At 33.9% G+C, this 18,733-nt stretch overlaps 2 protein-coding genes across 7 annotated transcripts in view; one reads left to right on the top strand and one right to left on the bottom strand.

Annotated features, from left to right (window-relative positions):
- Positions 1-6,591, bottom strand: part of LOC105217791 (uncharacterized) — a 37,751-nt gene extending 31,160 nt beyond the window's left edge. For 2 of the 6 annotated variants that reach the window (XM_011192976.3, XM_029043727.2), the window contains exons 1-2: positions 6,505-6,591; positions 1,997-2,266 (exon numbers count right to left, since the gene is read on the bottom strand). In XM_011192976.3, coding sequence (XP_011191278.2) covers positions 1,997-2,039 — 43 coding nt within the window. In that variant the 5' untranslated portion in view covers positions 2,040-2,266; positions 6,505-6,591. Of the gene's footprint in view, positions 1-1,996; positions 2,267-6,430 lie in introns of all 6 variants that reach the window. The other 4 variants (XM_011192978.3, XM_011192975.3, XM_011192977.3 and 1 more) reach the window with 4 other exon arrangements.
- A 4,654-nt stretch (positions 6,592-11,245) lies between these two features.
- Positions 11,246-14,591, top strand: LOC105217789 (methylcrotonoyl-CoA carboxylase subunit alpha, mitochondrial). Its single transcript, XM_011192973.3, has 8 exons — positions 11,246-11,432; positions 11,543-12,314; positions 12,374-12,678; positions 12,750-12,951; positions 13,016-13,304; positions 13,390-13,577; positions 13,797-13,971; positions 14,250-14,591. Exons 1-8 carry the CDS (start codon positions 11,395-11,397, stop codon positions 14,375-14,377), a joined length of 2,097 nt encoding a protein of 698 aa, XP_011191275.2. The 5' UTR covers positions 11,246-11,394; the 3' UTR covers positions 14,378-14,591.
- The last annotated feature ends 4,142 nt before the right edge of the window (positions 14,592-18,733 follow it).

Here is an 18,733-nt window from a genome sequence, read left to right as displayed (position 1 = left end):
TATACTTTATGTGTCATTTCAATTATTCTTAAGTTGTCTAACGAAGCAGAGTAAAGATGCAGTGACACTTTGTGCGCGAACTGGACTAGAAACAATGACAAAAGTGGTTATTTCTAAGTAGTTAATGTAATTCAACAATTTATTCTTTTGTGACAACTGTAAATGGACTGAACCAGGTTCTTATAAACTCTTTCGACGTCTACATATAATATCATGATGGATAAAACAAGTTAATATTATTATTTTTCGATTCACATTATAATTTCTGTTCAACGTAGGCTTTGAAAAATTATAAAAAAAATAAATTGGCAAAACTGAAGGCAAAATAACCAACACTTACTCTACGAACCAAAACCAAACTCTACAAGACGCTCATTATTCCCGTCCTGATGTATGGTGCAGAAGCGTGAACTATGTCCTACATTCGATGAGACGACACTAGAAGTTTTCGAGAGAAAGGTTTTGCGAAAGATTTATAGTCCTTGAACATATAGACATAGTTCAGCGAATAAAAAGACAGCGGCTACGCTAGCTAGGTCATTTTATTCAAATGGACGAAAACACTCCAGCTTTGAAAGTGTTCGATGCAGTACTCGGTGGAAGCAGATGAAGAGGAAGACCTCCACTCCGTTGGAAAGACTAAGTGGAAAGCGTCCTGGTTTCCCTTGGTATTTCCAATTGGTGTCATAAATAGATTAGGATATAAACGCGTAATCGGTGCCTACACCAAAAATATATATACTCTACAGAGAGTCCCCAATTAACTTCAGTAAAACGTCCAGATATATTTTTAGTAATTTTCGGGTTATACCGTGTAAGAGGCTGTACTGAAAATGTTTCTTTCCTAAGGTTGTTGGCAATACAATGGGGCAATGTCATTATTACTGTTAAGAAAAAGGTAAATCAGGAATCCTGAAAAGACCGAACTTTCAAACAGACTGTGCATGTCTAAAATCTATATTTTGATAAGATTATAGTTTAATTTCTTAAACTTGGTCTTTAATAAAATCGAAAATTATAAACTGTTCAAGTAACATGTAGGCAATTCCGATCCAATAATCGTCTCACAAAAGTAAGGTTGAAGTTGTTCTCCATTACCAAATTGTTAATTTCTTATGAATAAATTTTGAAAATCGATAAAAGAGAACTTCTATAATAAATTGGATTATACAAATCGAACAGGAATTTTTATTCGAACAGTCAACTCGGCAGCTTAATAACCAAGAAAGGTAGATCCAATAGAAGTCGTATAAAATCAACCAGAGGAACAATTCATTATGTATGGTAACCCACATACCTACGGGAAATTCCGAAATATACGGAATAAAACTAACAGTAACGCAAATGAGCATCATATTCGGTATAAAGGATCTAAGGGACGGTATGAACTGATTTTAATTAAGCTAATAGGGATTCAAAATGGAAGTAGATGGGATTGTGATCTGATTGTTTTCTAACTTAACCAAGATGACATTATGAGAATGTAGAGTACGAAATTTGGTTGAAAGGGTCAAATATCTTGTAAGGTGGAAAATTTAGCTCAATAGTGGGCCTGATTGAACTAATTTATATGGAAGCTTGCTTCATGCTTACTATTGAATATTGCATTTGTAATGTCTTTCTAGAGAAGCGGAGACGTTGTAACGTATGTATAAGAAACGGACATGATCATTTCCCAGTTTTTAACATAAATGAAAAAAATAGTTAAGCTCAATATAAACTAATCAATTATTTAGCTTCAATTAAAGATTAAAAAAGTTGTAATTAATTAAAATAATTAATAAAATATTTTTAAATTGAAATAATTATTTTTACATTAAACATTATCTACAAAACATTATAATGAGGTGTTTGATGAAGTTTTATATATGCGCACCATTCACCAAATGACTGTTATTAACAAGTACAATGTATATATATATGTACATATTATATAATATACATATATATGTATGAATTTTGGGAATTAAAATAAATTTCATTTTGAAATACTCACTTGCCGCCTGCATTATTAGAAATCCAATCACAAAGAAGTTCATCTTTCGCCAGTGTTGTTAATACAGATGGAAATACAAAAAATATCCAATAGCCGATCGTATATATGAATTACTTATCGTAGATTAAACTATGTCACTCTGCTGTTCGAATATTTAAAATTAATTTAAATAAACTTTTAATTTTTTCACTTATGTAGATATTTTATTGCGGTTTGACCCACTGTAGACACATGAAAATCAGTAGAAATGCAAATTTTTAACATACCAAACTGAAATCACAAACGATAGCATCAACAATCACATATCACATGCATATTTTCAAAACGATAAGCATATGCAAGCAGAGTTGAGAAATTATGCACAGAAAAAAAACAATCAAAAAATGGTGTTTAAAAGTGAAAATACGCGTGGAAAATATAGCTTGCAGCGAGCACATGCAAATTTGTATGCGTATATGTAAATTGGCTAAATTTTTGGGAGCAAGAAATTAATTTTTTTCTCCTATTTATTTAAGCAGCGTGAACGCATGCGCACAAACACCAATTCTGTTTTATTTGAATTTTGTTAACTTTTACACTTTATGAGCACGTTTTCGTTGGACTGCTGCTGTGAGCAGCAATTTGCATATGTAGGTATATATGTATATATTTTACTTAATAATTTTTTGATTATTGAATTAAATTTTTTCTAATTTTTTTATTTTATTGTATAAACCACGCACTTTACAACACATAAAATATTTCGAAAATTTTTAATGTAAAACACACATACTCACAATCGTCTGTATTAAATAAATTCCATTATAACTAATGACTTAATGGTCAATATGGTATGATTGTTCAGATAGCGGATAGTGTTGTGATCTGTTCGCTGCATTTAAAAATTTTCCAAACGGTCAACGCGGCTTTTGATTCATTTTCAAAGACAAAAGACAACAACCTCAGCTAAATACAAAGGTGTATATATCTATGTATGCATGTATCACAGTATATATATATATAAATGTTTATCAAGCAGCGTGTAAACAAATTTACAACTAAACGCAAACAACTATAATAAAATCATTGAATAAAAAATCAAAAACAAGGTACATAACAACAAATATCACTCTCCCTTTCCGTATGCAAAGTAAAAGCGGGTTTTCGATGCGAAACAACAACAAAAAACTCGCTCAAGAAACTAAAATAACAACAAACAACGGCGAATGACCGAATGATTGCCAACAACTATCGATCGGCCACAATGAGTAAACATGAATAAATTGCATGAAAAACATATAAAGTGAAAATTTTGAGAGGCAGCCACTTGACATGTGTCATCTCTAACAATTTCTCAACAAAAATACACCCAATTTGTATAAAAAGGTTCACATGCTTGTTGTGTGAAGGATAGACAGTCCCAAGATAATCGGGTCTACATAACCGGAGCGGATCCGGATTCCAAACAAGGAGTGTCCTCAAATAATTTGGGACAATTTACACTGCCGTAAAAAGATAAATAGTAGTTGGTATCATGTGTTCTAAGGTAGCGAATTCAAACTCAGAAGCTTTAATATTCGTCCGAAAAAGTACAAATGATCGTACAATAAAATAATTCCTTTTAAAAAGGTGAAATTAAGAAGGATACATACAGCTGATGGCAATTATCGAAGGATAAATACTTGACATGAACGGTATACACGCTTTTAGTTAAAGCACATCGCTCGAAAGCACGTAATGGGCAAGTAATTAATGACGGCAAAACGGCAGCATCAGCGAGAGCGCAATCTTTCTAATCAATGAGCTAAACTTGTTTTTATTTTTTTATTGCTATCACTATATACTATATATGTTTGTAAGCATTTGCCATGTCACGATGCTGTTGTCACCGACAACACAAGACAAGTGCTTCTCTGCTTCAGCAAATAGGGAAATAATATTGGGTTTCTACTTGGCCTGCTTACTGCGCTTCTGTTTGCCTGCTATAAAGTGTTTGTATGTTTGCGGAGACACTTGTGTTAGTTTGTAAATAACACTTTATTTGTGGCGTTGTTAGGCATTCGTGGGATCTTTTGCTCCTGTTTATAATGTAAATCATGCAGTTTTCGTGCACTTTGAGTTTTAAGCTGCCTCTCAGTGGCTGGGAAATATTTTAGAAGCTTTATTAATCCTTATTAACTCTTATTAATGATTAATAATGTATACACAGGGGCTCAACGAAGTATAAATTCCTCCCTGAATGAATAATGCTTAGCATCCGCTGGCACAGAAAAGTCAATTTTACAATCCTATGGATATTCGGTATTTAAGATTTTGGACCTCATTAGTTAGATTAAGTAAGTGAAAGAGCGATTCTTAGTTCGAGGTGCAAACTTAGAAGAAATAAGCTGGGACTACTATGTTATTGTGTTCAAAACCCTTAGGGAGTTATAATAAATTGCGGATTGGTACAACGCTTCATTAAAAAGGTATACATAAAGACTTAATGAAGCTTGAAAACCTTAATGCAATAAATGTAACGCGGGATTTAGAGTTGTTGTTGTTGTAGCGGTTTTACTAATACAATTTTCAAAAATACTGCCAAGTTGACAGTCTTTGGTAGAAAATCCGTTTTTAATCATAATTCAAAAGACCTTATATAGTAGTTATATATGCCTACAAACATCGAGGGGAGGATTCAAAAGAGAAACTTTTATACTAAATTACGCAGACAATGTTCAATGGAGGTAAAAAAAGATAAAATGAAATATATTTTAAAATTCGCACGTGTGCAAAGCCAACAGCTAATATCTTTATATTTTTTTTGTTTTGGGTTTCATAATGTAAAATATATTCATGCGCGTCCGACTGCGCACTGCCATAATTTATACCGGATATTAATCCATCAACACAGCAGCATTCACTCATAAATGCAGACGCCTCAACCGGTGAGCGCACGGACTCAGCGCAAATAATTGTTGAAAACTTAGCTGGCCATTGTGTTAAGTCAACGCCATTAAGTCGGACTTTTGCAGACGTCCATTTCAAGCGACCGCTAAAGCGTCAGGCACTACAAGACATGTGCCATGTGCCACCATTCGTGTGGGGCTAAATATTAGGTACAAAAATAATAATATAGATACATATGTATGTATTGCACACGTACCATTTCGTTCCGGGTGTGAACGTATGATTCGCCTATAAAAGCATTAAATTTGTAACTAAACTCAAAAAAAAATTACACATCAAAATTATTACAAATGTGAAGAGTGTAAAAGAGCGTGTGGCAATGTAAAGAGTAGTGCTAAAAAAAAAAGAAATAATGATTACTAAACAGTTTATAAACAATTTGAATCCGGAAGCACAACATTTGTTGTACAATTCAAAGTAAATTGGATAATTGTGAAAATTAAATACATTTTTATGTTTTGTATATTTATATCTTTTGTTTATTTGTTTAAGAGTAGCCATTTATTTAATATTAGCGTGATAAAAATGCAAAATCTTTAAAAAAAGAACCATTATTTTTTATTTAGTTTTAATTTAATTGTTTTATGTGCCTTCTCAATCAAACTAAATAAAAATTTTGCTGAAATTTCATTTCAAATAAATAAATAATTATTTGACCATAAAAATATAGTTTATTTGCACTCCACTCCCATAATTTTGTGTCTTTCTCATACATATATTAGTTTTCTACGAAATTTCATCGCTATTTTCACTATGTCTTTCTATGATTTTTAAAATATTTTTCAAACATATTTACTATTATACTCTAGACACTAAAAAAAATTAATATTAATTAATTTAATTTTGGCAAAAAAAAATTATATTAAATAGAATTATTAATATTTTTTATAATTAATTTTTATTTAACGATATGAACACAAAATTTAAATTAACACGCTTATCACTCAAGCGCTTGCCCTGTAACAACAACACTGTCAATCACTTAAAAATTTCATTATCTTTCTCCAGCACTTTCCAGCGCAAGCGCTTGTTACCAAATACAGTTATTTAGGTCACACAGGTTTCTTCGTTTATTTTATGCATTTATTTTATTTTTATTTTTAATTTCCATTTTATGACATATGCGCATGTGTGCAGCTGCAATTTTAAAATTTTACTCTTCAGACATTTCACTTTCGTACGTTATTTTTTTTTTTGTAAAAAAACAAACTGAAATGCACTCTTTTGCATTTTTTTCAATATTAGCAAATTTTAATTATTTTTTCTGTTGCAGATAAATTACACAAGGTTATGTATTTATTTATCGATTTTTTTTCGACCTGCCCACACCAATCGTTCACTAACACGTTGCAAAACACCGCGATTTCAAATTGTGGTCAGAAAAAAATGCACGAAAATAATTTAAAAGAATATATTGAGCCACAAAAACGCGTTAACTGTTGTTCAATGGCTTGGCTTTTATCGATTTTCTCACACGTTTCTCTTTATTCTAAGTCGTTGTTGCACCTTCTTTGGATTGCGCCCAATTGAAAGCTATGTACTACTCAAACACTACAGAAAATAAAACTTGTGCTACGAACTTTATTTGAAACGAAATGCGTGAAAAGGCGGCAAGCGTTGGTCACTTCTACATCGGTGCGCTGTAAACGAAAGACTAAAGACACAAACTCAGCGCTCAGCGCAAGTGAGCTGCACTGCTTGCAAGTTAAAACTCACCACTACAACAACGATAACAACAAAAAATTATAATAATTAACGAGTATTCGCATTCTCTAATAAAAAATAACAGCGTGAGTGGTTTACAGTGCTGCTAACAGGCACTGTTAATTTCCACTTTTCATTAACATGGGGGATGGGGTCATATGTAGAAGTTCACGCAAGTGAGGAAAGTTTCTGATTGCCATTCACTTGGGAGTGGCCAGGAACGATTCTTTTGCATATGACTCAAGCAGCTCACGACTTCCGGTTTTAGACCAAGTATCCCCTGGGTAGCTAACAGACATCCGTTTGGAGGCGAGCTAAAGTGAGAAGGCGAAGCCCGTTTGTGCGGTTGTGCGTAGGGCTTGGGACCCACCACATAAAAAAATCTCCCCAATGAAAACAAACACCGAGCCTCGGATGAGAAACCCCCCTTTTGATGACGACCCCTGCAAACGTACTAAGGATCATGATTTGAGGGCATGCACCTGGAATGTCCGGACTCTTAATTGGGAAGGTGCCTCTGCCCAGCTGGTTGATGTCCTCATACAACTAAAGGCTGACATCACCGCCGTCCAAGAAGTGCGATGGACGGGACAAGGACGGAAGAAGGTGGGTCCTTGTGACATCTACTACAGCGGCCATATAAAGGAGCGCAAATTCGGTGTTGGATTTGTGGTGGGAGAGAGACTACGTCGCCGAGTAATGGCATTCACCCCGGTGGATGAACGTCTTGCCACAATCCGCATCAAAGCGAGGTTCTTCAACATATCGCTGATCGCCCCAACGGAAGAGAAGGACGATGTGACCAAAGATACCTTCTATGAGCGCCTCGAACGCACCTATGAGCGCTGCCCCCGCCACGATGTCAAAATCGTGCTTGGCGATTTTAACGCCAGGGTGGGTAAAGAAGGTGTCTTTGGCACAACAGTCGGAAAATTCAGCCTCCATGACGAAACATCGCCAAACGGCCTTGGCTGATCGACTTCGCTGGGGCCCGAAATATGGTTGTCTGTAGTACCAGATTCCAGCATAAAAAAATTCATCAAGCAACGTGGCTGTCCCCTGATCGAAACACGCGCAATCAAATCGATCACGTTGTGATAGACGCAAGACATGTCTCCAGTGTTTTAGACGTGCGTACGCTCCGAGGACCAAACATTGACTCGGACCATTATCTAGTAGCAGCAAAGATACGCACTCGTCTCTGTGCAGCAAAGAACGCCCGTCAACAAACACAAGGAAGACAAGGTTCGATGTCGAAAAGCTGCAATCACAACCGACAGCCGAAGGAGAGCACTCATCAGCATCTCGATATAAGGGAGCTGTGGAACGGCATCTCAAACTCATTGCATACCACTGCAGCCGAAACAATTGGTCTCCGGCAACGCCAAAAAACCAGTTGGTACGATGAGAATTGTCGTTCCGCAGTGGAGAGAAAACAGACTGCCTACCTCGCAACGTTGCGATCGACCACAAGACGTTCGGGGTAGGATAGATATCGAGAACTGAAGAGGGAAGCGAGACGCATTTGCAGACGTAAAAAGAAAGAGGCCGAAATGCGTGAGTATGAAAAGCTTGAAAAGCTGGCCGACATGGGTAATGCTCGAATTTTTTATGAAAAGATGAGGCGATTAACAGAAGGTTTCAAGACCGGAGCAATATCATGTAGGGACCGAGAAGGTAATCTGGTAACGGATGTCCAGAGCACACTGGGATTATGGAGGGAACACTTCTCCGACCTGCTCAATGGCAGTGAAAATACAACACCAGGAGATGGCGAACCCGATTCCCCAATCGATGATGATGGAATAGATGTTCCATTACCCGACCATGAAGAAATTCGAATAGCAATTACCCGCTTGAAGAACAACAAAGCGGCGGGGGCAGATGGATTACCGGCCGAGCTATTCAAATACGGCGGCGAAGAACTGATAAGGTGCATGCATCAGCTTCTTTGTAGAATATGGTCGGAAGAAAGCATGCCTGACGATTGGAATCTTAGTGTGCTCTGCCCAATCCATAAGAAGGGAGACCCCACAATCTGCGCCAACTGGGAAGGACCTCTCCGAGCCGTTCGATACCAAACGAGGCTTCAGACAGGGTGACTCACTATCGTGCGACTTCTTCAATATATTGCTGGAAAAAATAATACGAGCTGCAGAACTAAATAGAGAGGGTACAATCTTCTACAAGAGTGTACAGCTCCTGGCGTATGCCGATTATATTGATATCATCGGAAGCAACAACCGCGCCGTTTGTTCTGCGTTTTCCAGACTAGATAAAGAAGCGAAGCATATGGGTCTGGTGGTGAATGAGGACAAGACGAAATATCTCCTGTCATCAAACAATCAGTCAGCGCACTCGCGTCTTGGCTCCCACGTCACTGTTGACAGTTATAACTTTGAAGTTGTAGATAATTTCGTTTACCAGCATTAACAACACCAACAATGTCAGCCTTGAAATCCAACGCAGAATCACTCTTGCCAACAGGTGCTACTTTGGACTGAGTAGGCAATTGAAAAGTAAAGTCCTCTCTCGACGAACCAAAATCAAACTCTATAAGTCGCTCATTATTCCCGTCCTGATGTATGGCGCTGAAGCGTGGACGATGACAACATCCGATGAGACGACTCTTGGGGTTTTCGAGAGAAAGGTTTTGCGCAAGATTTATGGTCCTCTAAACATTGGCAACGGCGAATACCGCACACGATGGACGACATTGACATAGTTCAGCGAATAAAAAGACAGCGGCTACGCTGGATAGGTCATGTTGTACGAATGGAAGAAAACACTCCAGCTCTGAAAGTATTCGATGCAGTACCCGCTGGAGGAAGCCGCGGAAGAGGACGTCCTCCACTCCGGTGGAAAGACCAAGTGCAAAGTGACCTGGCTTCACTTGGTGTTTCCAGTTGGCGCCAAAAAGCAAAAAGGAGGAATGAGTGGCGCGCTCTGGTGGATTCGGCTATAATCGCTTAAAGCGGTTCCTACGCCAAATATATATATATATTTTAACATGCAACATTAACATTTTTAATTGCTGTTATGTGCATGCAGTGAGTTAACATTAACAATTGCTGTTATGCGCACACTGACTGTTAACAGTGTTCGCTCAAGTGGGTAGCGCGTATGTATTTTGAAAATTGGAAAGGTGCTTTGGCGCTTATAATTGAATAATATCAACAAAATACCCAAGAGCACATACACACGCATACACGTTGGCATACACTGCAGCAAAATCATTATTGTTTTCAAGGCAGCAATTCTCTGCTCGCCAGTGTAGCGTTTTGTATTCTCATTTTTCTTGTTGTTGTGGCAAATTGCGTTTATAGCGCAACAACAAAGCACCACTTCCAATTGTTCTGCCAATAATCATTCGCCAGCTGAGCAGCGACTTTGCCAGCACTTTGCTTAGCTTCGGCCACTTGTCGCAGTTGGAGACACTCTAAACGGGCTTTTGTTGCCAAACATTACAATAACACCACAACCACGTGCATATTTACCAATTGTTGTTTTTATTTAAATAAACCTTTTATTTTTGAATATGGTTTCGTGACGCTTCTTTTTCTTCCGCTTTACGGTGTTTCTGTTACCGCGAATTAAGCGGTCAATTAAGACTCGTTTTTGTTTATTTGTTCAAAAATTGATTTGTCTTTACTTCAAATTTTCTTTTGTGCTGCTGAATTTGTTATCATTGTTCGCCACCATTGTTATGTTAAATCTGAAGTTTTACCATACTATATTCTGACTCAATCAAATTGCCTCAAGAAATATATTCCCATTTTAAATGGTGTAGATTAAACGATGGTCAAGAAATTCAAACTTTTGAATATTCACAGAAATATTACCAGATTAAATGGTCCATTATGTGGTTGCAGAGGTTACATTGGTTTCCAACGGAAGAGAAATCGTGCGTCCGCGTTGACGCATAACTGCTATCAGTATCATCTGAAGTAAAAATATAAAAAATCGGATTTTTGGCAGAGATTTTTACGAACAAAAATTGCTAATATTTCGAGATATTTTTTTATATTTGTAATATAATAAAATTCTTTCATTCAAGTTAATTCGTTGTAAATTTCTCGAAGACCTGTTTTAACGTCAACAAGATTGATTAAGTAGTTCTTGAAAAATCTTGACAACGGACTTTGAAAGCGCAGATATGAATAGACTTCCAAATCGTGAGCTCGACACCGACCGATCACAAAAAATATATTCAATTCGTTACGTGTTTCATGTGGACTTTTCATTATTAATTCAATTCACTCCTAATTAATTGTTTACTTAAGTACTGTAAGTTTAGTTTGAAATGCAAATCTTAAAATCCTCTATGTAAATTTTTCAGAAATTTTATGATAGCAATTTTTGCCTCAAAAGAACTCTACAGAAGAACCTCATGAAAAAATAATTCTCAAATTGCGTCAAATAAATAATTATCAAAAAACCTTTAACAAAAACTTACATATATTTCTGTATACGAAAAAAATATCAACTTACTTTTTAAGTTATTTTGTAACGAATACTCGCAAAACGAGATCTAACATAAAATTAAAATATTCGACGCACTGTGTGTCGACCTTTAGCGATACGGCACGATCAACGCAAGCTGTCTAATCGAACAGCTGTTGCTATTGTCAAAGTGTGATAAGAAAGAATTCTTCTGCGTCGGTAATAAACGAACAGAATAACAAATTAATTTTTAGTTTTTCGCTTGATCTACTAAACAAATCATATATTATTATTGTTATTAAATATTTATCAGATAAGCTAAAATGTACACAAGATTGCTGAGACAAGTTCTTACATTAAGGTAAACAAGTTGGTTTGAAAAGAAAAGTATTTGGAAATTCTAATTGCACACCTTGATTACATAAACATGTGCTCATATACATATTCAAAAACAATATTGCTACTTTTCAGAACTTACAGCACAAAAGCAGCAACGAATGTACAAGTGCGGCCGATCAACAAAATTTTAATAGCCAATCGTGGTGAGATCGCATGTCGTGTCATACGCACTGCTCGCCGACTTGGTGTACGCACTGTTGCCGTGTACTCTGATCCCGACGAGCACTCATTGCACGCATCGCTCGCAGATGAGGCTTACCGGGTGGGAGAAGCCGCATCGGCTTTCTCCTATTTGCGCGGACAGCATATTATTGATATAGCTAAAAATGCTGCTTGCCAGGCAATACATCCAGGCTATGGCTTTCTCTCTGAATCTGTGGAATTTGCCGAATTGTGTCAGCGTGAGAATATAGTGTTTATGGGACCACCAAGTACAGCTATACGTGATATGGGCATCAAAAGCACCAGCAAAGCCATTATGGATGCTGCTGGTGTCCCCATCATCAATGGCTACCATGGCGAAGATCAAAGTGATGAGCGTTTGCAAGCAGAGGCAGCAAAAATCGGTTTTCCCCTAATGATTAAGGCTGTACGTGGTGGTGGTGGTAAAGGTATGCGCATTGCAAACACAAGTGAAGAATTTCTGTCAGCACTCAATTCGGCGCGCAATGAGTCGCAGAAATCATTCGGTGACAGTTCGGTACTCTTGGAACGTTATGTACGTTCGCCACGACATGTCGAAGTGCAAGTGTTCGCCGATCAATACGGAGATGCGGTATATTTGTGGGAACGTGATTGTTCAGTGCAGCGGCGGCATCAAAAAATTATCGAAGAAGCGCCGGCTGTGAGTATTTACATATAAGACCTCTGTAATGTTGCTTTTCTTTAAATATATTTTCATAGCCTGGTCTATCTGAGCAACTGCGCCGCGAATTGGGAGAAGCTGCCGTACGTGCCGCCAAAGCTGTGGGCTATGTTGGCGCTGGCACTGTAGAGTTTATCATGGACAAAGAAGATCTTTCATTTCATTTTATGGAAATGAATACGCGTCTACAAGTGGAGCATCCTATATCGGAAATGATCACTGGCACCGATTTGGTGGAATGGCAAATACGTATTGCCGCTGGCGAACGCTTGCCACTGACGCAAGAGCAAATCGGACGTAAAGGGCATGCATTTGAAGCACGTATTTATGCTGAAAACCCGCGGTTACTATCACTTACTTTTTTTACATGTTTTAATACTTAATTTTAAACTACTATTTACCCCCCATATAAAGTGGTGGATTTCTACCAGGCGCTGGTCCCTTGCGTTATCTTTCCACACCAGAACCGAATGAGTTTGTGCGCGTTGAAACTGGTGTACGCGAAGGAGATGAAGTGTCCGTGCATTACGATCCAATGATTGCCAAATTAGTTGTTTGGGGTGAAAATCGTACACAGGCGTTAAATAGCTTGATTGCCCGACTTCGAGAATATCACGTACGTAGTGACTCACCAAACTTTTAATCCATACAACCTTAATAATTTAACTGTTGACTTGCAGATCACCGGTCTGGAAACGAATATAAATTTCCTCATCGATTTGGCTGCTCATCCCGAATTCCAACTGGGCAATGTTCATACCGGCTTTATTGATCAGCATTTTGATACACTATTCCAACCCATCGAAATCAAGGATGAACAACTTTGTAAGGCAGCCACTGCTTTAGTTCTCAATGAGACGCAAGTCTTCGGTAGAAACGCTAGCAAAAACGATCCATTCAATGCAACACAAAATGAGCGCTTAAATTATTCGCTGATAAAAAGCTATCAGCTGAAGGCTAATGAAAAAGGTGCGAGAAGGAAATTGCTAAATTTATTTCCCAAAATTTTAATTAATAAGAAATTGCATATATTCCTCAAAATTTTCGACAATAGTCTACAACGTGAAAGTGCGCTATGAGAAGTCCTCTCTACAAGTACAAGTCGATAATGGTGAGTGGAAGAGCATAAAGTCCGAACGTGTTGCAGATGGCGACCGACTGAAAATCCGAGCAAATATTAATGACAGCATTTCAACATTTAATGCCAATATTGATGATACTGAAGTGACGCTCTTTTTAGATGTAAGTAAATAATTGACGAAACTAACTAACTAACTATATACAAGGTACTTTCGCTATCAATGCTTTATTCAGCTGCCATTCGCTTAAGCTGAATATGATTTGAAAGCCAAAAAACCTTGTTATAGTTTTGCACATTGGTTTATATCTAACAAAAGCTTGGAATTTATTTATTAAAAGTTCTATTATAATATTACATTTAATTTATTTTTTATACTGTAGAATGGGAAATTGAGTTTTGAACTCGTCCAGCCGAAATTTTTAAATGCACTCTCCGACCAACACAGTGGCGCCGGAGGCAACAAAATAGTCGCCCCAATGCCAGGTGTCTTGGAAAAGATATTGGTTAAGCCTGGTGATACGGTGAAGAAGGGTGACAGTTTGGCAGTGCTGATAGGTAAAGTATAAATAATAATTACAATTTTTATATTAATATAAACAATTTTTTTAATATACATATTGATTTACAAACAAACATATATATGTTTTAATAAACTACAAATATTTCAAGTTTGATTTTTTAAGTTTAAAGAAATTCCCAAATTATCAAAAATTGTTCTATGTGTAATACCTTTCAATCTTCTTCCTAAATTAAAAAACTTTAAATTTACCTTCTAAACTTATTCAAATACCATATTTTTAAGCATTAGTCTAATAATATCTTTCCAATTTCAGCAATGAAAATGGAGCACATTCTTAAAGCTCCACAGGATGCCACAATCAAGTCAATTGGCGGTGCAGAAGGCGATAATATTGCCAAAGGTGCAGCAGTTATTATCTTTGAAGATGAGGCAGCTGAATAAATCTCGAAGTGCTGATTTGTCCAACAATCGTACCAGAAGCAATTGCATTTACACAGCTATACAGTGAATATTTATATATATATTTTTTTAATGTGGTGACTACAAATTATTATAAATAATGCATTTATTAGTTGTTAAATAAGGTTTTGTTAGTTATTTGTTAACACTTGTTCTTGTACAATAAAAAATATTATATATTATACAACACATGAAAGTAATTTGTTAAATATTTAGTAAAATCGGTAAAAAGAGATGAAGGATTGAAGAATTGAAGGGCGAAGCGGTTGTATTTGGGTGTCCAGGTCGCTGTGAATAACCAAAAATATCGAACCATGGATTTTCTAAAAACTTTTTGCTACTACCATCGTTTATAGAGCGAATAAAATTTAAATTAATTTATTCCCCAATAAAACACAATTACAAAGCGAATTTTGAAATGTTAAGATTCATTTATTTTTAATATTTTATTATTACTTTTTTTATAGTTTTAATTAATAATATTAATAGTAATAATATAAAGCCTTTTTGATTTGATGTATATTTAATTGTTTTTTATTATTTATTTCGCTTAAATTGTTAATTTTTTATTATTGGTTATTTTATTCATTTTATTTTATTTTTGCCATCATCAAATTAAAAAATATTAGTTTTTCTGTTATTCCTTACACAACGTATGCTTCTCAATTTATTCTTTAGTTTATTTTTATCTCATTTGAGAATGCAGCATGAGTACTTTACTTTGCCTATCCACATATGCATCTACTATAAAAATGTAATTAATTAAAAATACTAAAAAATAAAAACAAATACGAAAAATAAAAAAAATACTAAAAATAAAAAAAAAACTTAAAAAAAAATAATAATTAAATAGTAAAAGAATAGTAGCATTTTATGTTAATCTACTGTGGAGTACTTTTATTTAGTTCATTATGAAATATATTTTTCGAATATCAATTCAATATACATATAAATATACAGTTCAGTTTACTAATTTTATATATTTTCTATTTTTTAAATTCGAGCAAAGTCAAGTTTTAAAGACATTTAATTCTTTTGAAAACTGTCCTAATGGTATATATGTATACATTTTTTAATTGTTGTTAGAATCTTTTATGAAATTATATGCAGTCGTTACATTACCGAAATGATTTTCAATATTACTTAAGTGCCTAGATCTCATAATTCCCCAGTGAAGCAGTTATTTCTTCATGGTGTAGAATATAAAAAAACTTCAATAGTGCATGGAGTAATAATTAGGGCGTACAGGAAGTAGAGCTGCATATTTTTTAAACCAATTCAACTTTCAACAAACTATATATGTAAGTATATTGCAAAGAAAATCGATTTAAAGGTAATTGATAAGACTATTGCTGATTTGACATGACATAGACATTATTTATCACTGTTAATCAAAAAAAGTTAATAAAAAAATATAAATTTCTATTTTTTATGAACTGCTAAAGTTTTAACTTTTATAAGTGTAAATTTATTAAAACAAAAAATAAGATTTTTTTACAGCAAAAAATGTGTACTATAAAAAATTCCTTGTAGGTATATAAATACATAAAAAAATACCAGGAAAACTGAACCGAGATTGTACGGTCTACTGTTTTAATAAAAAATAAGTAAATTGAAAGAATTAAAACCTAAACAAGAAGAATCCAGTAAAATAAAATAATAACAAAATTATAATTCTAAATAATATTAAAAATTGAAAAATCTTTTAAACTCAACATATTTAAATATTTATACATATTAAAAAAAAACTGCGTGATAAAACTCTGTTTTCTATTAGGTCTTCTTAAACAAAAAAAAATATTTGTTTTCATTTTTTTACGTATAATTTATTTGTGTCAATTCTTTGCTTTTTTATATAAATAAGAATACTTCTAATTTTTTTTATTTTTGCAATTCATAAAACGTAATAATTGTATTTTTTTTTTGGTTTAACTAAACTAAATATATATTTATACTGGAATCAATCATATGCATAGAATTTTTAATAATTCCTTTATTATATTTTAAATTATTTTTAAATATTCGTAGTAGTAAAGAGTTAAAATATGTTGCATGTATGCCAAATTTACTTAAATTAAATTTATTTATACATATTTTGCATTACGTTATATTGCAGTAGGCTGTTAACAAGTATACATACATACATGTAACGTAATGACAACTTTTTTCGAATTTTCATATAGTAGCTTGTTAGTTACAGTTTTTAGAACCTATTTATCGTATATATATTTATTTAGACTTTTTTTAACAGAATAGGTGTGTAGTTATGAGGGAGAAATTTGGCGCAATAACGTAGGCACATAAATCGGAAGAAAAAGTTCTGGAAAAACTTTTTGGAAATTATAAACATTTCTTGTTGAAAATTACTGTGAACAATTTAATATTTATGAATTGTATGTGGATAAAACAATTTTTAAAGGATACAAGATAAAACAAACTGCAAACTGAAATTAGTTCTCTTTAAGTGTTGTGTTTATAAAATAAAGTTGTTAAAATAGAAGATAGTATTATTTGTATTTTTTCGGTTGAGTACACATGGTCAACGGTTACAGCAATGAAATAATCATTTTGATCGTTTTCAAATCAAATTTCAATAGAAATATGGCCTAAAGGAAACACTACAAAACTAAATGTTTTCAAAATTGAAGCAAAAGAAACACAGTTTAAACAAATATATGCGTATATGTATATATTAACAAATTTTACAATTCAACGTTTCACTGCTTAATCAAATATATATTTTTCACTCGCTAATACATATACTTGATTTTAATGTATTCTTTAGTTTTCAATTGAATTATTTTTTATTTATTTATTATTTTATATAATTAATAAATCTAATATATAAATAAAAATTAAAAAAAAAAATTATATTGAAAATATCTGTGCAACGTTGAACGTGCACTTCTACTCGCATTAACATTCATTTATAAAATAATATCTTAATATTTTCTTATATCATTTGCCATATACTTTCGTAACTAACAGTTTTCGTTTTCAGTTTCCCAGTTTCTTACATTTCATTACTATTGTTAGACGAAGCACACGGCCTTTTCAAGGATCTTCGTTACTTCGTTATAGAATATTTGGGACGCACTCATACAATGCAAATTTGGCTTCATTTTCATTTTATGTGTGTATTATTTTATTCGTATCTGTTATTTATCTACTTTGTTGTTGTATTATTATTATGTATTGTTAATAAAGATTTCTTTTTATTTTACATAATCTAATTAAATAAAAAACCGAAATATAGCAATTCCGTATCTAAAACTGTGTAGCTGTACGCACATACATACAAATTAATATATTTCAAAATAAATCTCCAAATATTTGATTCATGTAAAACGGTACTTGTGTGTACGCGTTAAGTTTGAATTCAACTTTGATTTATTTACTCCTCTTTTATTTATTTAGTAAAGTTAATTGTATATATATAAGTATGTATTAATTATTGTTTATTAAACATTTTACTTCTTTTTTCAAGCGTAATAAATTTTTAGATTTATACTCATTTATGTTACCATCATGTTTTCCTTTAACTTAAGTTATTTATTATATGCTTCTAATGTCAGGCGTTTAAAAAATATGTGGTGAAAGTTAAAACAAATAAAAACAAAATGGTAACTTCTTAAATAAAATATTTATGCATGTAGTTAAATAAAAAGCATGGAAATGTGTAGCTTTAAAACACAGTGGAAAAATTAAAATCAAATTCAATGTATACACAACAAATACAACAAAGCTAGTTGCGCCCAACACAACCATGGCAGCGCAATACAATACATTAGTCTTCTTGCTAATTATTTCGTTACTATGTATGTATAATGTCGCTGCATTTCTTATACATAAATATTCATGTATTTAGTTTACTATTTTTTTTTTATTTTTTTTTAACTTTATTTTTCAAGTATTTCATTATTCCGAGTTAGTTTGCGTTTTTCTTGCAGAGCAAAAAGTTATGAAAAAATATTAAAATTAGTTATGCGCTCTCCAACATTTACAGTGACTCTCTTACATTAACTTCGTTTTGTTTGCATATAATTTTGTGTGTGTATATGTGTATTTTCCAGCAACACCGTGTCTTGTAACGTAAGCTTATGGCCGACAAGTTGATCAAGCGCATATGAAACGCAACATAACAGCAAAATTTCCAGCAATAAATGAATTTTTGTTAGGTGTGTTAGGTATGTAGCCTTTGCTTGTGTGCTCTACCGCTTCTAACTGACCTTCACTGACTGCACTTCAATTTAATTCTATAACATAATATTTTTTACATTATTCTTATAACTCATGCAGTTGTGTGTGTTCTCTGTTTATGTTTGTTTTAAATTTGTA

The sequence above is a fragment of the Zeugodacus cucurbitae genome, chromosome 2 (genome assembly GCF_028554725.1).
Source record: "Zeugodacus cucurbitae isolate PBARC_wt_2022May chromosome 2, idZeuCucr1.2, whole genome shotgun sequence".
In the NCBI taxonomy this organism is placed as follows: domain Eukaryota; kingdom Metazoa; phylum Arthropoda; class Insecta; order Diptera; family Tephritidae; genus Zeugodacus; species Zeugodacus cucurbitae.
This window is presented reverse-complemented; position numbering and strand designations above follow the sequence as displayed.